General features: G+C 39.5%; 1 protein-coding gene and 1 pseudogene across 3 annotated transcripts in view; both read right to left on the bottom strand.

Moving 5' to 3' along the window:
* Nucleotides 1–5,592: 5,592 nt before the first annotated feature.
* LOC145801975 (tetraketide alpha-pyrone reductase 1-like) lies at nt 5,593–8,559 on the bottom strand (annotated as a pseudogene). The gene is made up of 6 exons (XR_014343950.1): nt 7,869–8,559; nt 7,607–7,779; nt 7,300–7,488; nt 6,921–7,083; nt 6,526–6,718; nt 5,593–6,178 (listed from the first exon to the last, which is right to left on the bottom strand). The product of XR_014343950.1 is annotated as a tetraketide alpha-pyrone reductase 1-like (transcript).
* Nucleotides 8,560–8,694: 135 nt separating this feature from the next.
* The window catches only part of LOC114301643 (protein NUCLEOLAR COMPLEX ASSOCIATED 4), a 131,526-nt gene continuing 115,922 nt past the window's right edge, over nt 8,695–24,298 (bottom strand). The window contains exons 5-11 of one of the 2 annotated variants that reach the window (XM_082893991.1): nt 17,395–17,569; nt 15,392–15,565; nt 14,343–14,511; nt 13,174–13,231; nt 12,930–13,035; nt 12,569–12,823; nt 8,695–8,865 (exon numbers count right to left, since the gene is read on the bottom strand). In XM_082893991.1, the coding sequence (XP_082750117.1) occupies nt 12,617–12,823; nt 12,930–13,035; nt 13,174–13,231; nt 14,343–14,511; nt 15,392–15,565; nt 17,395–17,569 (889 nt within the window). In that variant the 3' untranslated portion in view covers nt 8,695–8,865; nt 12,569–12,616. Of the gene's footprint in view, nt 8,866–12,568; nt 12,824–12,929; nt 13,036–13,173; nt 13,232–14,342; nt 14,512–15,391; nt 15,566–17,394; nt 17,570–24,298 lie in introns of those variants that run through there. The other variant, XM_082893992.1, reaches the window with a different exon arrangement.

Consider the following 24,298-nt stretch of genomic DNA (forward strand, 5'->3'; position numbering starts at 1 on the left):
CATTGTTGGAGGGTAGGATGTCGAGAAGGCAAATCATCTCAAGCATGTGCACTGTTGTTAAGGTTACAAGTAGGCAGTCCAACCAAAGAATGCCTGCATTTTATTATTCACTGCTTACATACCTCAACTTCAACTAAATTATATTTTTTGAGCTTTTGAGCTCAGGTTGTGTTTGGATTAGGATGGTTCAGTGCAATTGAAATTGAATATAAACATTCAAACTGTAACTAAATTCAAACACCAACAGGGCAACATGTATTACCCATCAAGTCCTCAAATGAATACACACGCACACAGATGTAATAGCAATTAACATGTCTTGAACTGAACACCAAACTAGGCCAGCAAATTTTTGTTGTGTCCATTTGTTCTAATATATTTTCAATCATATAATATTGAGAAAGAGAAAATCTCAAGACATTCGTACAACTAAATATACATTAGAATAAAGAGATTTGGAGACTGAATCTCAATGCATCATTGTCTTCCAAAACATTATTACATTCACAACTATTACTACTATTACTCGTATTAATACCCGTCTGACAAAAAATCCCTAGGAGAATGGATTCATTAATAATTGAAATATTTGCAACTCCAATTACATTAACATCTATCAAAAAGAAAAGAAAAGAAAAGAAAAGAAAAGGCATTGTAGAGAAATATGAAAAATGGAAAAAGAACCAAGTAAACGGCTTCTTAGCATATAAGCTACAAAATAGACATTGTCAATAAGTCAAAACTTGATAACAAAAAAAACACCACTTGCTTCACAAGAACTCAGTTCGCTTGTTTCTTTCCCTTGTTTTTTTTCTTGTCCTTTATTCTGTTTCCTTTTTCTTTCTTCTCCTTTCTTCTTGACTCTACAGATTTTCTTCTTTGTGTTTGGTTTTATTGAGTTAAGGCAAGACAAAAGTTAAATAATACAAAAAGGAAGGTGCTTGTTCACTTCACCTATGTGTATGCTTCACCAAATCCTAATTTATTTGCTTAGCTTAGCTTAATCAAGGTTACCTTAAGTATTTTACTAATTGTCCCATTAGCTTAATTAACCAAGCTTTAGTCCTAACTAATCATGCTTACTCCTTAATCCTTATTAGCCTAAATAAACTCTAGAGCTCTCTCTCTCTTTCTATATTCTTCACTTTTGTTTTGTAGGAAATGTTGAGGTGTGCGTATGCATCACCAAGGATTAATTAGCTTAGTTAATCAATCTTAGTTATAATTAATCAAGGTTAATTTCTAATTGACCAAGGTTTAACTTAATCTTGCTTAGCTTAATTAATCACGAGTAAAGTTCACTAATTCTACTTAATTAGCACTAATCCCGATTATAAAAACAATATAGCATCAATATGACAAGCACATTAGTCTAAAATATTTAAGCTCCTTGATTAGTGAATAGGGAAACTCAAAATTTACTAAATTCAGTCCTTCCCTAACTCTCAATACAAGACATAAGGATTTCCATGTTCAAAGCCCTATATTAATATATACTTTCAAACTCATTCTCAAGTAATTATATTCTTTGGTTTGTCTTATCAAGGCGTGTTTCTCACTTCTAATTCTTAAGAAGTCTTAATTCAAGCAGACATATAACATAAGGCAGGGCTTAAGGTATTCAAGGATGAATAATAATATAGTTATATCACGTTACATTCTTTGGGGTGTCGCATTAAGTTTAAAACTTTTCTTCAATTCTACAATCTTCCTTTCAATCCTGTCTTCTCTTTTTTCTAAGTGAGAGCTTTTGCTACTTGGTTTTTCCTTTTTTTTCCTGATAGTATTGTTCATATACAACGCACTCTATTATAATAGACGGTCACCATTTGAGGTGTAGTTGTTCAACACATTTGAAAAACTTGGCTCAAATTCTTAGCCTGTTACATTATTCCCCTGCACATTTTTCATTTAACTGATGTGTGTGCTTGTGCTTTTTTGTTTGTAATTTGATAGTTATAATGTTATCATGCTGTCATTTTAATTCTTCTATTTTATTTATTTATTTTTTTGTTTAAAAGTCATCACATATGCATCCCTCTTTTCTGAATTATTAGGCTCCAGTTGTGGTTACGGCTTGTAACCGTGCTAATTATCTTGAAAGGGCTCTCAAATGTATTCTAAAGTATGCTTAATATTTGCGAGCATTTTCTTGTGCTCCTGATTAATTTGCTCATATTTCAATAACTGGATATGTGTATTTTGACTCTGCGAATTAAGCTCCCTCTAATGAAGTTCTTGTTTCTTATTGAACAGAAGAATTCAAATAATGTTGAACTTCTCCCTCTATCTCTCTCATGCTTTGATACGCTTTCTTGGAGATGTAAAATTATACATTTTTTTAATCATTTAGAGTTTGAAGGCCTTTTTCACACATGTACACTATATGGTTGTTCTAATGGTAGTCTCATTGTTTGAAATTGTTTCCCTTTCAAAGAAATCACAACCATTGTTTTGTGTCCTTTCCCAGGATGGCGTGCCAAGAACAACGTACAGAGGAGTAGTTATTTTTTGATACCAAAGCCTGAAGCGTGTATTCCTTGTTGGCCCAGAATCTCTCCAACATCTTGGGATTTAACATGCTTAGTAATGATTGAGGTTTAGTGATGGCAAGTCATATGCATTCATAATGCCATCTTAAGTTATTATGTTTTATAGAATCAATTTGGAACAGAGAACTAGAGTATATAAATGTTTTATGAACTGATATCCATGAAGGTCTCTTTTGTTGACAGATTTAGTAAATAAGTTAATAGTTTTTGAATAAAAAAATTATCCTTAGAATGAAAAAAGAAAATAACAACGTTAGTAGTGATTAGCATTTCATTTTTAAAAATATAATTTCAAAATTGAAATTGTATTTTTTGATCTCACGACTTTAACAAAATAAAATTAAATAAAACATACATTGGTAAATTTCTTCAAAATACCTTGTATCAGGTAAATAAATTTAAGGGTAAATTAACAATATCTCCTTACAATTTGCCTAATTACGTATTAGCCTCTGTTTTTTATTTAATAATTACATTTTTTACTGTTGGTGAATGAGGGCTATTTCACAAGTACTTCCTACAAATTATCCCTTTCTTTCATTTCAGAGAACTTTGCTTTTGTTTGCTATTTTTTCTTAAGCCTATTTTCCAGTCTAAAGACAGAGGAAGTGACGACATTAAAGGAAACAACATCCAAAAAAAAAAAAAAAAACAGGATACTTATTTAGAAAAGCCATTTACACAAATTGCTTTTGAGAAAATTTCCAAAATAAAAACACAACCCTAATATTATATTCAAATTTGAGGATGTACATACACAACAAATTGTGATTGTACAATAATATGATAAATGACTATGACAAAACCATAACTAATCTTTCTTGCTTCTCATGTACAACTTTCCACGAGCATCCTCATTGATAATATCGATCAGGCTTTCTGGAAAATCAACCGGCTGCAGAACAGCATCATTAACTCCAAAATCCATCTTCGCGAGATAGTCCGCAGCCCGATTAGATTCACGCCATGAATGAGAAATTTCGAATTGGTCAAACTTGTTCAGAAGCCGCCAAATGTGGTCCAATCCGCTATTAGCCGTTGAATGAAAGCACTGTTGCTCTTTCTTAATTGTTTTGACGACACTCAACGAATCAGACTCGATCCAAATATATTTAATACCCAGTTTGAACGCATGCATGAGACCTCTCCATATGGCCCATAATTCGACTACGAAGATGTTATGTACATCTTTGGGAGGAAGAACTGAGGAGACATAAGCACAAATGGTAAGACCATTATAATCACGTAGAAGACCACCATAACTCGTAGTCCTAACATTATTTCGACCACCACGTATAGATCCGTCAGTGTTTAATTTAATCCAGCCGACTTTTGGTTTTTTCCATATACACCATTTTTCTGTTGTGAGAGAGTGTTGAAGAAACTTAAGGATGATCAAAGGTTGTTCATCGTCGGTAGACAGGAACGTAGGGAACCACGGAGGTGGAGGTATTGGTGTCAGCAGCGGCAACCACGGAGTTGTCGTCTCCATATCAATAAAGCCGAATCCACCAAATGAAGATGACCGAACCCGAGTGTGTAACATCATATTACTAATATGCAATGAAAAACAAATACACCAACCCAACGAAGAAGAAGAAGAAGAAGAAGAAGAAGAAGACGAAGAAGAAGAAGAAGAAGAAGAAGATTACCGAAGATCACCAAGTGTTTGATATGTGAAGACCACCAAGAATGAATCAAGTTATTAAACCGTGAACACCAATCCAAGGAATGACGTCACTATAAATGAAGCTGTGTAGTGTATATATACTAGTGTAAATCCTAGTTTCCTAGTTTGGATGGATGACCAACACAGTTAATAACTAGGATCCTAGTTTGGATGGATGACCAACACAATTAATAACTAGGAGCAATTATCAGACGCAATTATCAATAACAAGGCGCAATTATCACGCGTTATTGGACTCAAGAAAATTAATTCTCTTATCAGTAACTTGGAGCAACTATCAGACGTGTTATCGGTCTCTCTCCAATCTTCCATCGGACTGGGTCGTCCAGTCCGGCCTAGTGGGCAGGTTTTTAGACTTTTCCATGATTTGAATCGTTTACATTTTAAAATTTATTGAATATATTATTTCTATAAAAATAAAAAATCAAATTGGATAACGGAAAACACGTGTTTGGATTAATTTTGTATAAACCGTTTATTTTTTCACCGTTTATTTTTTTTTACAAAATTGATCCGAACACGTGATTGTTGTTATCCGATTAACTTCATTTTTTGTAAAGATGATATACTCGATAAATCTTAAAATATGAATGACTCGAATTATAGAAACAAGACTCAAAAGGGAGTCTACTGAGTCCCACAATACCTCTCTAGTTCAATGGAGGAATGGAGAGAAGCCAGTCTCATTGTCCAATCCAACGGAACAATTTCAATGATCAAATGAATGGAGCTGATTTATTAGTAGACATAGAGTTGTTTGGTTGTTTGTGTTAGTGTTAAAGGTGGAGGTGAGAGGTGTTTTTAATGCGCGTGAGCTACACAGCTTGGTCGTGCCGTTTCCAATATATGGGAAGTCACGTGCCACATAAATTTCTCTTTCTATATTCATCTTCAAATTTAAACTTAATTTTTATTTTTATTTTTTATTTTTATCTTATATTTATAGAATCTCACTCTTACTCTTCATTGAGTTTATTCGAATGAGTGTATTTCAAAAAAATTAATTAATCCTGCACATCTATATAAATATAGTGAAATCACTCAAATATATTATTTAAATACTCATCTAAATTAATATTATAGCATTTAGTTAATTTTTAACATGTTTAATATCATTTATTACATTTTGTTACTTGCTCATGCATAGAATGGGCTTTAAGCTAGTAAAATTTATTTATTTTTAAATCTTAATAATTTATGTAATTTTGAAATTAGGACTTTCTTTGATAAATATGATGGGGTATTAAATCAATGAGTAAAATTTATTTGTTTCATTTGTTAATCTCTGTAGTGTATGTCAAATAAAACATAATAAAATAAAAAATTACTTCGAGAATTTTTTTTTAAAGACATCGAATTTTAATACTAAACTATCACAAACTTTCAAATAAATTTAACATCTCTAAATTTGGAGATTTAGGCGAAAATATTAAACACATCCATACACACCAAAAAAAAAATACATAGAGATTTACATGTCTTGGTAGAGAGTACACAAATGGGACAAAAAATAACAAAAAATTGACATTAATATGTGAATTCATATTAGACCGCCCACAAATTTCAATTTCCAGAGCACAATTTCTTTTTGTTCACCATGCATTCCATTTAAAGCATGAATTTGTAGAGGGAGGGGAAACATATATATATTATTCTTATTCATAATAAATCATTGAAAATATTAGAAGGAAGGTGTGAACTACAAGAAGTAAATTTTAAAATTCGATCGATGTCAGAGCAAGAAAAAGTTAATATTCAAAATATTGTAGGATGTTGTTAGTAGTTGTAGCTAGACTAGGCTAAACAAAGATGTGCTTGCGCCATTAAAGAAGCAATGCAATCATCGAACATCTCTTCGATACACTTGAACTTGAATCCCAAACTTCTCAATTTAGAAGTATTGAGCTCATAATATGGCCTATCAAGTGCCTCGAATCTGAAATATAGGCCACATGTAGAAATCATCAGTTCATCAATCACTAATCCACGTACACATACAATACATACATAATTGCTATATATAAATCCCCCCTCCCTTGATCAGAAGATAATAAATTCTCTCTTGTCACGCAAATTGAATATTTTCATCCAAACTTTTATAAAATTTTAATATTATGCATGTGTTTCACTTCAAAAATGTTGTCAAAATTCCCAAAAAAAAAAAGATTTGAACCTTGGAACATCAATATTACAAGAGCAATGAAAGGTTTTACAAACTAATAATCTAAAATAGAACAGTTTAATGTTGATAACATTAATCTTTACTGAGAAAACAATGCCAACCTCTTGGGAATGGGCAATGTTGGATAGCGTCGAGACAACACGGAAACAAGCTCATTATTGTCGACAACAATTGAGCTACAAAGGTATCGTCCATGTGCATTTTCATGCTCATAAGCAAGGATGTGGCAGGGTGCTACATCATCAATGTGCACATATCCCATCCTTCCATGGCAATGAAATTTCTCAGTCTTTCCTATTTGTTTATTCGAAAGATCAAACACAACCAAACTGTAAGTCAAATAAGTAAATTAGTGTGCTTCCAAACTCCAGTTTGGTTACAAATACAAGTAACAAGATAACATTCCTTAACACCACTGACTGAACTTTTGAAAGTGAAGAAAAATAGCAACGAGCTAGCGAGTTGGTCAGCAACAGGGGAATGCATTAATTACTACCTTCAAGCAAGCCGAGGACATCAGATGCAGTAGTACACAAATGAGGTGACAAACTAGGTCCAACAACAAATGAGGGGAGAATGGTCACCAGATCGATCTTGTTATCTTTGCAGAACTCCCATGCAGTCCTCTCAGCCAGGGTTTTTGATAAAGCATACCAAATCTTTCATATATAATAAACCAATTATGAGATGAAGGCCATATATATAAATATATATTAGTTAATGCAGCTGCAGGTAAGAGGCTGGTGTGATGAGCTTCAAAATGCGTAGTGGGATATTATAATTTGTTTTGCAGTGTACATGGAAGCAGGCCCATATAGTAAAATTGCAATGTTGGAAAATAATTTCAATTGGATAATTAAGATAATATGATTAACCTGGAGTCTTTCGCAGAGCTCCACAGAACTCCAAGATGATTCATCCAAAGGCACATTTGGGTCGAAATCATCTCTTGCCCTTACAGTTGAAGAAGATGAGGTGAGAATCACTCGCTTTAATGATGGATTCTTCTTACATGAACTCAATATGTTCAATGTACCCTCAATTGCAGGTATCAAGATTTCAGCCTATTCCAATAATATTGCACCACTTCAAATATATATAAACTGGATGTATATACAATGCTAACAGTAACATGCTTACAGATTGAATGATTGAATGAAGGGTCTATTAACACGAACATGCCTTTGGATCAGAAGATGGTTGGCCCAAAACAGGGGAAGCAATATGGAAGACACCGTGACATCCCATGATTGCGTCGTCAAAGCTGCCCTCCTCCATTAGATCAGCCCTCACCAACTCAAGTCTCTCCTTGGCTCCTTCCAGCCTCCACAGATGCCGCAATTTCTCATTGTTTCCTGCCTATTCATAGCAAATAAACTTTAGTTACAATATACACAAAATGTAGTTTTTGATTTCAGAGAGAGAGAGAGGGAGAGACAGATACCGGGGTCCCTAACTGTTCCAATGACACGATACCCAGACAAGAGAAGTCTCTTGATCAACCGATAAAACCAGAAGCAACTGTCACGCATACTCTTCCTTTTGATTCAAACTTCTCGTCCATATTAATTTCCTGTGCTCAATTAACCAATAATTCCAGCACTGCTTTCTCATTCTGATTGCAGGATATATATATATATATATATAAAGCAGCATGGCCTTTGATTGGTACATCAGCTTGGCATTGTTGGGGGGTAGGATGTGGAGACGGCAAGTCATCTCAAGCATGTGCACTGTTGCTAAGGTCACAAGTAGGCAGTCCAACCAAAGAATGCCTGCATTTTATTATTCACTGCTTACATACCTCAACTTCAACTAAATTATATTTTTTGAGCTTTCGTGCTCAGATTGTGATTGGATTAGAATGGCTCACTGCAATTGAAACTGAATATATACATTCAAAACTATAACTAAATTCAAACACCAACGGTGCAACTGCATGTGTTACCCAACAAGTCCTCAAATGAAAGTTTAGGGATTCTAAATTAGGAAAGACAATGTCTATTTGAAATATATATAGGTATATATACATATAGATATACAGAGAGAGAGAGAGATGATTCTAAATTAGGCCAGCCAATTTTTGTTGTCCATTTGTTCTAATATATTTTCAATCATATAATGTTGAGAAAAAAAAAATCTCAAGACATTCGTACAACTAAATATAAATTAGAATAAAAATATTTGGAGACTGAATCTCAATGATTCATTGTCTTCCAAAAAATTATTATATTCACAACTATCACTATTATTACTCGTATTAACAACCGTTTCAGAAAAATCCCCATGAGAATCGATCCATTAATAAGTGAAATATTTGCAACTCCAATTACATTAACATCTATTAAAAATGAAAAGAAAAGAAAAGGAATTGTAGAGCAATATGAAAAATGGAAAAAGAACCAGGTAAACGGCTTCCAAGCATATAAGCTACAAAATAGACATTGTGTTAAAAATCATGTATTATTGATTGATTCTTTTATATTGATTGTTACAATGATTCCTATATATAGAAGAGTAGGTGGTAGTAGGTGGTAGATGGAGTAGGTAAAGTGGAGGTGGTAGTGGTGTAGTGGGTTAGGTGAAGTGGAGGTGGTAGTGGTGTAGTGGGTTAGGTTTAGTGGAGTGAAGTAGGTGATATGGAGTAGGTAAAGTGGAGGTGGTAGTGGTGTAGTGGGTTAGGTGAAGTGGAGGTGGTAGTGGTGTAGTGGGTTAGGTTTAGTGGAGTGAAGTAGGTGATAGATTTTAACAGCCCCCCGCAAACTCAAGGGGGATAGGAACGAACCAACTTGAGTTTGGAGAGAGTAACAAAACAAGAAAATACATAAAAAATAAAAGAGGATAGGAGACACTGTATGGTCGTGTCAGACCGTTGTAGAAGACTGTATGGTTATGGCAGACCGATGTAGAAGACAGTTTATGGGGTCATGTCGGACCGTTGTAGCAGACAATGCTGTGACAGTTGTTGTGACAGTTTACGGAGTCTTGCTGGACCCTTGTAGAAACTAACCGGAATCAATGTCGGGACAGTTTACAGAGTCTTGTCGGACCCATGAAGGAGCTAACCGGAATCAATGTCGGGACAGTTTACTGAGTCTTGTCGGACCCATGAAGGAACTAACCGGAATCAATGTCGGGACAGTTTACAGAGTCTTGTCGGACCCATGAAGGTGCTAACCGGAATTAATGTCGGGACAGTTTACAGAGTCTTGTCAGACCCATAAAGGAGCTAACCGGAATCAATGTCGGGACAGTTTATAGAGTCTTGTCGGACCCATGTAGAAGACAGTTTATGGGGTCATGTCGGACCGATGTAGAAGACACTGTATGAGTGTGTATATAGGCTGCCCAAAAGATATACATGTAGATATATATATCGAACCCTCAAAAGTCGCGCCCTCAAAAGGCGCGCCCACTTCATCAAAAGGCGTGCCCGACAGAAAGCGTCGAGCCATCAAAAGGTGAGCCGGAGACGCGGCGAGGCACGTGACTACCTTGGCTTGCGCGCCCGTTTTGTCGTCTGTCGGCAAGTGGCGCGCGATGCGCGGATCGGCCCTGGCTATTTAAACCAAGGGTGAGGCAGAGGCTGTGCAAACCAGTCTGAAACCGCCGAACATTTGCATTCTGAAATACTCTGTGTTTTCTGAGAGAGAAACTCTGTAACCAACTGTTACACTCTGGATCCAACCCTTCTCTGAAAGTACCAGTCGGAAAGCGCTGTTTCGCTGAAACACTCAGCAACCCATAACATGGCCTCTTCTTCCCGTCCAGCTACCCAGAACATGGCCTCTTCTTCCCGTGGTCTGCTTACTCTCTTTCCAGAACTGAACGAGCCCACAAGAGAAATAACTGGTGCGGTGGCCAGTGAACCTCAACCAAACACCTCTGGTTTTGCTCCGTTGAACTTTCCGATGCGGTCGGTGGAGCAAAAAATGGCGGTGCAGTCGGATGTGGAGGCCAATCAGTATACTCTGAAGGCATGTGTGGAAAGCATGACGGCGGTCACAAACTTGTCGAACCGGCTGCAGAGTAGAACAAATGAGGTGCAGCATTTAAACTCCCAGCTGGCTCTGCTCCAACGCATGTATAAGGATGCGCGAGCAGAGATAAGTGTGCTAAAGACAGAAAACAAGGAGCTGAAGCGGAAGGCCACCGTGATGTTCCGATTTGGAGGTCCGCCGTATACTGCAGTGGAGGAGCAGGGGGTAGTGATCGTGCCCAGTGGAGTGGGAAACACGGAGGCAACACCGTCAAGGGCCGTCCAAGACGGAGGCAAGAAGAAGAGACCTGCAGCAGAGTAGAGAAGAAAAATCCCACGGTGGGTGTGGGTGTTTTGTTTTGGTTTGGTTTGGTTTTTTTTTTTTTTTTTTTTTTTTTTTTTGATGTAAAAGTGTGATCGGGGTTGATCCCCGGCATGAAGAAATGACAAGTGTGTGGAATGTTGGTGGTGTTATTTTGTGGGGTTGTTTTGTTTAAGAATAAAAATAAAATAAAAGAAAATAATGGATAAAGAAAATAGAGAAAAATATTGGGGGATGGACATATGAAAAACATCGGTGTGATTTTTTTTTTTTTTTTTTTTTTTTTTTGAAAGTAAGGGAATCGAATAAAAATAAATAAATAAATAAAGAAAAATATGGTGATGGTGATGAAATGATATGTATGGTGATGAGGAATATATAATGATAAATAAAAAAATAATAAAGGAGGGAATGGGGAACAGGGTGAATCGAGAGTGCAAGTTGGAGTGGATGGGTGTGATTAAATAAATAAATAAATAAAAAAAAAAATTTAAAAAGTAGACCAACTAAGCTTTATAATAATGAAAATAAAGGTTGGAGAGTGCAAGTTGGAGTTAGTGAATTATGCCTTTTCTTTTCCGGCCTGGAGATACTAAATGCTTTGCTGCAACTTTAAAATGAATTATATATATATATAGATAAAAGAGAAAGAAGGTTGGGGCGGTTGATTAAAAAAACAAAAAGAAAGATGGGGTTTGATGATTATGCTTGTTAAAAAAGACTAAAAAAAGACACCAAAAGCCCTGTGAGAGTTAACGGCTGTGGTGTGCTGCGTGTGTGGAGAACCAATCTCATCAGCCAATTTGTACGAAACAAAGTAGGTAATTCTCGCCGGAGACTCAACATTTGATATTCTCGGGAATGAATCTATGCTTTTCTCCGAAACTCTTTCCGGCGAAGACGAAGAAGACGGTGACGGTGACGGTGACGGTGCAGCCGGAACCGCCATTAATTCCGGCGATATGGGCTTTCTTAGACATAAGTTTGAGGAAATTGGATTCGCCGGAGCTCCACCCATTGCCGCCGCTTGGACAGCAAAGTTTCCGGCGGAATTATGAAAATGCAGATGTGGGTTCTGAAGATGAAGAGTTTTACTCTCCGAGAGGGTCTTCTGGCGGCCATGAGAGCTCCATCGACACCGGATCGGCATCCAGAAGAACATTCGCCGCCGTAACAGCGGTGGAGAATTTCGATGTCAGGAGTAGTGAAGAATCGAGTTCGTCTCTGTATTCATAGCTGCTCCAGAACCCGAAGCCCTGGTCGCTGAAGTTGAGGCCAAGGAGGAGAAAGTTGTGGAAGAAGTAGCTGAGGTGGTGGCAGAGTTAAAGAAACTACAGAGTCTGTCAAGGCACCCGAGCCGGTGATTGAAGCTCCTAAAGATGAAGTTGTTGTTTGAAAAGGAAGAAGAGAGACAAGAGTTCAGTTATGGAATTTGTGGCAGCGGATGGAATTTGTGTAGAGGTCCGGCGGGCGGCCAAGATGAGACTGCCGCCCGCCAGTGAAGCAGAATAACTAGGTTGTTAACCTTGCTCTGATACCATGTTAAAAATCATGTATTATTGATTGATTCTTTTATATTGATTGTTACAATGATTCCTATATATAGAAGAGTATGTGGTAGTAGGTGGTAGATGGAGTAGGTAAAGTGGAGGTGGTAGTGGTGTAGTGGGTTAGGTGAAGTGGAGGTGGTAGTGGTGTAGTGGGTTAGGTTTAGTGGAGTGAAGTAGGTGATATGGAGTAGGTAAAGTGGAGGTGGTAGTGGTGTAGTGGGTTAGGTGAAGTGGAGGTGGTAGTGGTGTAGTGGGTTAGGTTTAGTGGAGTGAAGTAGGTGATAGATTTTAACACATTGTCAACAAGTCAAAACTTGATAACAATAAAGACGCCACTTGCTTCACGAGCACTCAATTCTCTGGCGCTTTGCAGAACCATGACCGTGATCTTCAGATATGTCTATGTTTTTGTTATCAACACCACTAGTAAACAACTCGTCATTTTCTTTATATTTGAAAGTCCAACCAAAAAAATCAGACTCCGAGAACAAAGAGCTGGGAGTTGCCTTGTAGAATGCAAGTGGAACCTGTTTTACCCTTCGTCCAATCTGCAAAGTGGATTAAGTCTTTTTTTGAATTGAATCACGTTAATGAAAGCATAATTGAATATTCTTTTTCTTTTTCTTTTTCTTGTGTAAATAGATGCAAATATACCTCCGCTCTAAATATTGTTGCATATGAACCAGAACTGAAATCTTTAACCGCAACTTCAGTCGTTTTGCTTCTTACTGTCAAATCGTTATCAAGCGACAAAACAAATCTAAAAAAAGACGAAAGTAGGTATTGTCAATGAAAAGGAAATGCCAAACAATGTAATTAAAACACATTATTCTAAAGAACGCAAACAAGCATGCACATTCAAGAGAGGAAACAGAGATGATAAGGTTAAAGCATGCACCTTGATACAGGTGGGCAGTAGTGGTGACGGAGGGTATCAATCTCCCAAAGAGAACTTCCTGTACACATGTTGTCAATTGTTAGGCATTGTTTTCTTCTGAAAGACATAAAATGCTAACAAGAAAAGAAGAATAGCAGTCAAGAAGAATGAAAATTTATACATTAATCATACAGGATATTTGCGGACTGATGAAAGCAGGACAGTTACCAACTCAATAGTGAAATCAAAAGAATAACATGGTATAAAAGGTACAAATTTGCAGTCACGTAATTGTCAATAAGTAGGACTCCCGGGTTTTTGTAGACTCCACAACAGATAATAGCAGACAAAAAGATATCAAATATCCATGAGCAACAGGGAAGCATTTAACTGAAAATTGCTTCAATCTGCGCATCCTTCTCACAGGCCAGAAAGCTGAATGAATCAACAAAGTACTCAAGGTGACTAGCTACCAATAAAGTCTACTCCCAATTAGTTGGGATTGACAATATCGATCCATCTCAATGTCCTCATTTATAAATACATACTAGAAGGCTACACACAAGTGCGATGCATGTACAGAAAAGATGGCTGTGACTGTCATCTGAGCAGTTGCATAAGGTTAATTTGGATATGAGAAAATGCGTGACATAGCTTCAAAACTTGTTCTGAATTGTGTGCTTCATATAATAGAATATATATATTGTTTTGAAATATAGAAACAGAGAGAGAGAAACAACAGAAGCAGGTTCAAGAAAGTACTAGCCATTATAAGGTTTTCCAAACTCAGACAAAAACACAAAAGCGTGTATGCATATTAAAGATTTATTTGCATAAGAATAATTTGGATTTGAGAAAATGCATGTCATAGCTTCAAAACATGTTCTGAATTGTGCGCTTTATATAATGGAATATATATATATTGTTTTAAAATATAGAAGCAGAGTCAGAGAAACAATAGAACATACTCGTAGTTGTTCAGAGTAGAAGCATCACACAGAAAAAGGAGATTTTTATATATCTAAGAAAAGATAGAAAAACAACATGCTTTGACAGTGAATCCCCCCTACCCAACCTCAACTCTGTGGGTGTACTGTACATATGTTCATGGTGGTGCTGGTGGCATGAGTTGGGGCAAAGCAAAATATTCAAATACATGAAACTTTACAGATCTCGAAGCATAAACTTACTCATTGCATCAGTTTTTACAGGATTACTTTCCTCATTGTTGAAATGATCAATCCCTGATTTTTTACTAGATATTTCTGGTTCGGTAGATATTTCTGGTTTGGTACAGGAGTCCTCGGTTTCACCATCCTCCACTCTAGAATTATCCCTAGAAGTTCCATCACCATTCTCCTGCACAAATGTCGAAACTTCCTTGTTCTCAAATAGAAAATATTAAAAAATGCTGAGTGCAAGCTCTTCTGAATGCTGCTATAAAGAGTAAAAAATAATCAAAAGATCAAATAGATATAAGGAGAACATGGTCCAACCCAAGTAAACTCAAATCTCTAAACTTTTAAGAATTGTAAAATATAATAAAATCTCTAAACTTAAAGAAATGTAAAATATTCCATTTCAGTTGAGACATGAGAGAGTGAGTAGCGTCTACCTATCAATTTCATAATTCTCCAGCTCACTATTCTATAAAGCATGAGCAGTTTCTACCTATCATATGAAATTTCCTTGCAATTCAAAACATATTTATCATTCACACACTGCAGTAAACAAATTTCTCCACTTTATGCACTTTGCTTTAACTATATTAGCAATGTTCATAAATGGTCGATTCAAGATAACAATGGCCACTTTAGCTGTAACCTAGGCATAATTTTCCACAATATGATTCAACAATACCACATCATCCTTGCTCATCTTGTACCTCTATTCTCCGGCACAAAGCTCTATAGCAAATGAATAGCAAAGTATATCTTCATAATTTTAACATTCGATTTACCTTCACTACATGCATTACTATCAATGACGTATTGGTCAACTTAAAAATTTATGTTAATTTTGCTATTATGAAAACATTGAGACCATGTATTTTGTTCTAGCATTTGAAGAGAGAGAGAGAGTCACAGTTTGTGTGTTTGCATGCCTAATAATATTATGCACAGCATAAGTCCCCAGTTTCATTTGCACGAATCCAACAACCATGATGTCATATATATTTTGCAAAGATTTCAAAGACAAACAATTACGTTGATACAAGAACTTAAGTGCAAATTGCTACCCGATGAACCAAACAGTTGATTGAAGGATGTCTCCGCAAAAGGTTGTGAATCAAAGCAATAATGACCAACGCTCCTGACGGAGGAACTGAAAGTGACAGTCTGCTCAATTTCTTAGCAAAAGCAGCAGCTAAATATGCTGGAAGAAGTGGTGATTTTAGGCATGAATCAAGAAGCTGCAAATAATATATTGCAAAAGTTAGAAAATTCAGCCCAAAATAAAATGAGTTTTTTTGTCCAAAATAACACTATTTTATAAAATAAAATAAAAAGGATTCCCAATCTAACACTCTTTAACAATTAATTCCCATTATAATGTTTTTTATGCCACCTATGTTACTTTGTTAGCTTTTTTTTAATACTTTTTTACATGCCATGTCGGCATTTTTATTCTTCTATGTAACATTTAATTAAAACAAACCAACCTACATAACTGCCAATCCAAAACCATTGCTCACGGAAAGGGCAGCTGCCATATTCACAAAGTTAATCAAAGCCACAAGAAGTCCTACAATCAATTAAGTTCATTTTCAACTTGATTGCTTAATCAATCTGTTGACCATAATAACTGCTCATGGTGCTGATAGACCCACTATTTATAGAACTGGGTTTTTTGAAAATGTAATCTTGCCACTTAAGAAAGTATATATATATTTACAAGTGCTTTAAAACTTTAGAAATAAAATATATATATTGATGTAGGACGAGTAGGGATTACCTTCCCACAAGTAATGAGCCGAGTTAAGTATACTGGCAGCAGTAACAATAGACTTATAGGGCTGGATTTAGTAGGATTTTATGGGAGCAAAAGTATTTAAAATAGGAGTTTAAGGATTTGTAAAAGGGTAGGGTTTTGGGAATGAAAACACAAGTGTTTAGGGGCTGTCGGGTGGCTGTTCTGAGCACTGTGAACAGTGACGCGAACAAACAATAGCCTTGTTGGATAGAAGAGGGGAGAGAGAGAGAGAGAAGAGGGGGGGGGCGCTTCACCCTCACAAGGGATAGGCCAATCACACAAACACAATCTCGAATTTTCATAATATTAACTCCTCTATTGAATTATTAAGATTACACATATATTTATAGGCTAATAACTCTCCTAATTTTGTAAGGACTATAACTCAAATTTAGAAACTAAAATTATTTACCAACTACTAATATTCTAGACCGACTATGACTTTCAATTCTACTTCAATCATAATGGGAAACTTTAATGACTTCTAATTCTACTTCAATATCAAAATAAGAAATTTAGACTTTTGACCTATATATAATGACCCATTTAATAACTTGGCTCAAAATAAAACCCATGGGAGACCCCTACAACCCATGTTTAACAATTATTGGAATTACCATCATCATATATTATAGTAGTTTCAAGTAGGAAGGAGTACAATTATGATTGAATATAAAATTAGTTGAAGAGTTACTAGGTGAATAAGGCCAACATCAAGATAATTATTACTACCTCCGTCCCAAATTATTTGTTTAGTACAGAAAACAAAAACTTAAAAATAATGACTGTGTCATAATTTTCAAAAAAAAAAAAAAAATCCACAAATTAGAAGTACTTCATGAGATCTTTCAATTAGTGAAAAACATTTGAAAATTTTCATGCGAGAATACATTATTTTTAAGTTATCATTTTTCATGCCGGACAAATAATTTGGGACAAAGGGAGTTAATTAATTACAGAATTCTACTAATTAGTACATATAAAAATATGTAAGTTCTACCGGGGAGGGGGGGGTGTCCCCACCAGCTCCTCCCTGTATCCAACATTGACTGTACTGTGTAGATATACACACACACATGCACAAACACATAATTCGTAGATGTCACCTGGCTACTGAATGGAGAATGTTTATAAGCAAAACTAAAAACTATCCCAACAACATATTAAGATTCAGATTTTCACTAGACTACTGAGAAATGAACACGACACCCAAATTGGCCTAATATTTTTAGTTTACAAAACAATTAATTATAAACCACAAAAGATCACCTCAAAAAATTTTGCCCGATGCTTTGCCATAAAGATGGAGGGTACCAATAGTGCAAAAAGCTTCTCATAGAAGTTAGGATACTCAAGGCCATGCTGTGTCATAAGAATGTACAAGCTGCTAAGAGCCATGACACTGATAACACCTCCAATGTCATATGATCTCGTCAGAAAATCACTGCATATTGTGAGGTAAAGTGTAAGAAATATGATTCCTATATATGAATGAATGAATGTTACCCTGAGAGCTTCTTCGGATTGGGGAGATACGGCAATATCGATGAGGGAATTGACAAAATCATCGAACTTGGATCGGAGCCAAGTGCGGTAGATGAATTCGGGATCTTGGGGGTCGCCTTGGGGGTGGGAAGGAAGGTCAGGGAGGATAGGAGTGAAGAAAGACTGAACGGAGAGAAGAGCTTCGAGGGCGTAGTACGGCGGAGAGGTACCGGAGCAGACGAAGCTCATGAGGAGAGGTAGGTTGTTGATGTGAGCCCTGGAAGACAGAAGCTGGTGGCCTAGGGTTTTCAGCTCTGAAATACTGTATTTCTCTCTCTTGTTCTTCTTCTTCTTCTTCTTCTTTGATAGAATGGAAGCCATTGTTGGGGTTTGCGAGATGCTCTAATCTACTCTACTCTACTCTACACTACTCTTGTTGGAAATCTGAACGAAGAAACAGAGAGAGACAGAGAATAACGAAGAAGATCAGATACTTCCTGAGAGGGTAATTTTTGGGAAAATTGGGCCGAACTTCGAGTTTGGTTTTGAGGCCCAAAACGCAGTGGACTAGGTAAAAAGGCCGTACAGAATACTCCGGCCCAGAAGGGCAAAGTTACTCCGGCCTTGGGAAGACAAAGCTACTTCAGCCCAAGGAAGAGTAAAATTACTCCGGTCTGGAGGCAATTCACAGTTAGGCCGGTCTCAGAGTTAGTCCGGTCGCAGTATGTTCTGAGAAGACCGGTGTCGGAATTAGTCCGGTCGTGACTTACATTGGTTAGGTCGGTCCGAACTTGTTACCTGGAAGTTTGATCGAAGCGCATCAAGGTCGAACAGGGCAGCCGAAGTAAAGAGTTGGAGGAGAAGACCGAGCTAAGGATAGTTCGGCCTTCTGTGGCTCGGTATAGCCAAGTTTACTTCGGTCAAAAGGAAGTTCGGCCGTAAAGAAAACCATCCCACTTGGTTTGAGCAGTGGGGGAGGGTGTAAAAGGATAAGCATTATCCTTAAGAGATTGAATCCTAGGAGGACTCTGTATGGAGAAATACAAGTCCTACTAGGATTGTGCCATATGAAACTTATAAAAGCTCACAAGCATCACCTTGGAGGAGGTAATTGAACATAATCTTTCTGAGAACTTAAAGCTTTGTCTATTTGTCAAGTTTTCTGACTTAGGCATCGGAGAGGTTTCCGGCACACACCCGCCGGCTAGCTCACGTTTGTGTTTTCAGGTGACAAAGCGACGTCGTACGGAGAAGCGTGGACTTGGTCAACAGGATTATACGAGGAGAATTATTTCCTCCCCGTACAAATTGGCGCCGTCTGTGGGAAGAACAGACAAGAACAAAAACCTCTTGACTAAGCTTCTTCTTTTCTCATTCAATGGCACACATTGAAGACTTGCCGCAGTCCGCCGTCGACGGACTAACTCCAGAAGGGGGCGCAAGGCGTGAAGGATTACCTGCCGTCCCCCCCATGGCGGACTTGGAACCCCAACAACATAATTCCAGGAGGAGTGGCAGGGGAAGGCGGAATGGCAGCCCTCGTCACTCTCAAAGTCCCGACAGGCAAAGGAGGAGGATTGATCCTCAAGCCCTGGAAGATCGCGTAAAGGAACAAGATGAACTAATTCAAAGAATGGCGGCGGACATGGAGGCTTTAAAACGCCAAATGAAGACCAAAGATGTGGCGACAGGAGAGGGGCGCAAGCACAAGACGCCCCCTCGCCACTCAGAAAGTCGTAGTAGGAAAACTACACCCTCTCAAGGAGAGAGCAGAAGCCTCAGGACAGGCGACACTCACTCCTTATCTTCAAGGACTCGTCACTCCAGGTCTGAGAGGACGAGATCCGAAAGATCATACACTGAAGGAAGCACGTATTGGCCTTCACATTCACACCAAACCAGATCCAGACAAACCGAGCTACCCAGGTCATCCGACTTACGAACCGTGCTAGAAGAAAAAGCACGATGCAAGGAAGATGCCAGGGCAAGGGATCCACACCGAGTTTCGGCCTTACAACGGTTGGCTCCTCGGACGCACGGAAGCGTCGAGGTTGGAATGCCAATACCGCGACCGGCCTACGAACCAACGGACAAGGCATTGGCAAGACTACAGACCTCGCCGTTTGTCCCAGCGATCGAAAACGCACCCCTACCATCAGGCTTCCTTCAGCCGAAGTTCAATACATATGAAGGGAAGACGGACCCGTATTCACACTTGAGCCACTTTCGCCAAGTCATGGCCGTATACAGGCGAAACGAGGCCTTAATGTGCATACTTTTCCCATCAAGTCTGGGCGACCTGGGCTTGACTTGGTTCGAAAAGCTCCCAGAGGGTAGCATAGCCTCCTGGGCCCAATTGGCAGAAGCGTTCGTAACAAGGTTTCGGACAAATACTAAGACACCGGTGGAGATAGACCAGTTACTCTCCATCGACATGGGTGAAAAAGAGACCCTCAAATCTTACAACAGTCGCTACTGGGAGACATTCAACCAGATTGGAGACTGCCCCACCAATCTAGCCATTGCGCAATATAAAAGAGGCCTACCAGTAGGAAACCGATTAAGGGACTCGATCACCATGACGCCACCCCTCACCATGGAGGCCCTGATGGAAAGAGTACATCAGCACATCAGGGTAGAAGAGGATGGCGCGCGTGCTAAAGCAAGATCAAGCACGACCGCGGCACCGGAAAAGAAAACCCCTGCCAAGGTCAACACGGTTGACTGAAGTAACAAGAACGGACGTGGCAGACGAGATAACGGAGAAGACCCCGACAAAAGATGGTTGAGAATCCGCACTGCCATAACAACGGTGTTCAAAAAACCAATATATCGGATTCTGAGCGAAATCAAAGACAAGCCTTTTGTCAAGTGGCCAGCCAAGCTTGGGGAAGCTCAGAAGAATTACGACGACAGATCACGGTACACCTTCCACAAAGAAAAGGGGCACCGAACTGAGAATTGCACGCCACTAAGGCAGCATTTGGAAGAATTGGTGGCAGCAGGCCACTTGGATGAATACATTGAAGGAGGAGCACAACCGGCCCCCCAAGATCATAATGACCAACCCAACAGAATGCCAAACGATGCACCACCACAAGGCATTATCAATGTAATTCATGGAGTTTTTGAACCTGAGCGCGTATGCGAGCTTAGAGGTTCGATCAAGAAGGCTGAGCACTTTAGGGAAGTATTAAGTGCCCAACCCGCCATCAAGAAGGGGAGGACAGAGGCAACAAACGTCATGTCCTTTTCGGATAAGGACTTGGAACGAATTTACTGCCCCCATAATGATGCCCTGGTTGTCACTCTCCGAGTCAAGGATTTTGACGTCAAGCGGATTCTGATTGACCAGGGTAGTTCATGTGAGATCATGTATTACGACACATTCAAACAACTAAAGCTGCAAGACAAAGACTTGGCACCTGCAGTTTCTCCCCTGATTGGATTCAACTCCATGCCAGAGTGGCCTGTCGGCAAAATAATCCTTCCAGTCAGAGCTGGAAGTGTATCAAAACAGGTGGAGTTCTGGGTATTGAAGGTCCCCTCCACCTACAACATCATCCTGGGCAGAACATGGCTGCATGCCATGCGTTCGGTGGCGTCGTCATACCATCAGGTAATGCGGTTCCCCAATGACGCCGGTATAATTGAAGAAGTCTATGGCGATCAGATCATGTCAAAACAGTGCTTCGCCACAGCAAATGGAAGCCGAGCTGCCAAAGGATACGTTCATTCGGTGGAAGAACCAGAGAGTAATGAACTATTCGCTGACGTCGGCAAAGAAGCTGATCAGAAAGCAGTGGAAGACTTGGTGGAGGTAAAAATAGATGAGAAGAACCCGGATAAGTTCTTCTTGCTTGGTTCATCATTGTCCAGCGCTGAGAGATTAGAGGTCATGGAATTCTTGACCTCTAATATCGAAGTGTTTGCCTGGACACCGTACGACATGCCAGGCATTGATCCAAACTTCATCAGTCACCAACTCAATGTCCACCCATCCGCCAGACCAGTCATTCAACGTACACGCAGATCGGCACTCCACCACGCCGAAATAGTGGCAGAAGAGGTGGGCAACCTGCTGGAGGCAGGAGCAATAAGGGAAGTGCACTACCCAAAATGGATCTCCAACACCGTCGTAGTGCCAAAAAAGAATGGTAAATGGCGCGTCTGCGTCGACTACAAAACAGTCAACAAGGCGTGCCCGAAAGATAGCTTCCCTCTACCAAGGATAGATCAACTGGTGGACTTAACGGCAGGACATAACCGACTTAGCTTTTTGGATGCATACAGAGGCTACCACCAGATAGCCATGCACGAACCAGACCAAGAGGTCACTTCCTTCACAACACCAAGGGGGTTATATTGCTACAAGGTCATGCCCTTTGGCCTAAAGAACGCAGGGGCGACATTCCAAAGGATGGTCACCAAGATGTTTGAACCATTGTTAGGCAGAACAATGGAGGCGTACATCGACGACATGGTGGTCAAAAGCAAGGATGAGAATGACCATCTGAAAGACTTAGGCGAGATGTTCCAGATCCTGAAGGAACACAAGCTACGCCTCAATGCGTCCAAATGCGCATTCGGAGTTGGATCTGGCAAATTCTTGGGCTTCCTGGTGACCAACCGAGGTATAGAAGCCGACCCCTCTCAGATCAAAGCGATCCAGGAGTTGGAGAGACCAAACTCAGTCAAAGAAGTGCAGCATCTTACTGGTATGGCGGCTGCACTCAACCGGTTCATAAGCAGATCGTCGGACAGACTACGACCGTTCTTCCAAGCTTTAAAGACCAAGTTTGAGTGGGATGAAGAATGCGACCGAGCTCTGGAAAGCTTGAAGGAATACATGTCTTCCCCACCACTACTTGTTACTCCAGTACCTGGTGAAGAACTCTTTTTGTACCTAGCAGTCTCTCAACACGCAGTCAGCGCAGTGTTGGTTCGTGCAGAAGGAATACAACACTTGCCCATCTTTTATGTCAGCAAGACATTGTTGGGAGCCGAAACAAGGTACTTACCATTGGAGAAACTAGCATTAGCATTAATGATGGCATCCAGAAAATTGGCGCACTACTTTCATGCCCACACCATAGTTGTCCTCCCGGCCTTTCCACTAAAAGCTCTATTTGAAAGGGCGAACTTTAGTGGGCGAATTTTGAAGTGGGCAGTGGAGTTAGGACAATTCGACATCAAATTCCAACCCAAGACAGCCATAAAAGCCCAATCTTTGGCGGACTTCGTCGCGGAATTTACTCCTGGAAGTCATCATATCTGCCCAGTCGACCTGACTGACACAACCGAACTAGGGACAGAAGTTGACGCCGGAATAGCGCGACCCCTAGTGGAAGGTAATCCAACCGAACTAGGGACGGAAGCTGACGCCGGAATAGCGCAACCCCTAGTGAAAGATAGTCCATCAAGCATAAAGGCAGACCATACTAAGGACAACAAGGAGGAGCCAAACAAAGGCTCACCAGCAGTTCAAACAGAGGACGAAGGGCAGACAGCCAACCAGGACTTTGAAGAAAACACCCTTCTTGACCTCACGACATCATCTGATCCTTCCACTTGCTGGAAACTATTCGTTGGAGAGATGTGGAAGCTCTTTGTGGATGGAGCATCCAACCGACATGGTGCAGGGCTTGGCATAGTCCTCATCTCTCCAGACGGCCTGGTTATAGAGCAAGCAATCAACCTTGGCTTCCCAGCATCCAACAATGAAGCGGAGTATGAGGCGCTTCTCGCAGGACTCAAGTCGGCACACTTCATGAAAGCAACCGAATTAATGGTATACAGTGACTCACTGCTAGTGGTAAACCAAATTTCTGGCGAATACGAAGCAAAGGATGACAGAATGGCCAAGTACCAAGAGCTAGTCAGAACGGAGATCAAGAAGTTTGATGTGGTAAGGATAGAACAAATTGGCAGGGAGGAAAACAGCCGAGCGGACGAGCTAGCAGGCCTTGCCTCAATGGCAGATACATCAATCCCTCATCCATTACTCGTCGACTTCCTACCAAAACCAAGCATAGAAGACCCCGAAGCAGAAGAAGTGTATTGCGCAGAATTAGGGCCCTCTTGGATGGATCCCATCATCCGGTTCCTAAAAGACGGCATCCTACCAGAAGAGAAAAAAGAAGCCAACAAAATAAGGGCGAAGTCGCAGCGGTTTTGGCTATCTCCATCTTTGGCATTATATAAAAAGTTGTTCTCTGGGCCTTACCTCAAGTGCGTTCATCCCAGCAAAGTAGAAGCATTCCTGTTTGAAATACACGAAGGGGTATGTGGAAGTCATCAAGGGAGAAGGTCGCTCGCCTACAGGGCTATTTCACAAGGATATTGGTGGCCCTATATGCAAGCAGACTCAGAAAAATATGTGAAGAAGTGTGAAAAATGCCAGAAATTCGCGCACCAAATACATCAACCAGCAAGAGAACTCCTACCTTTAACTAGCCCATGGCCTTTCGCAATGTGGGGCTTAGACATAGTAGGACCACTTCCAACAGCACCCGGAGGCAGAAAATTCTTTCTCGCAGCAACAGACTACTTCACAAAATGGGTGGAAGCAGAAGCATTGGCATCAATCAAAGAAAAAGATGTAAAGAAGTTCGTTTGGCAAAATATTATCACTCGGTTTGGCATACCAAAAGCACTGATCTCAGACAATGGAACTCAGTTCGACGGC

Source organism: Camellia sinensis, chromosome 11, assembly GCF_055761805.1.
Source record: "Camellia sinensis isolate YWXY chromosome 11, ASM5576180v1, whole genome shotgun sequence".
Classification (NCBI taxonomy): domain Eukaryota; kingdom Viridiplantae; phylum Streptophyta; class Magnoliopsida; order Ericales; family Theaceae; genus Camellia; species Camellia sinensis.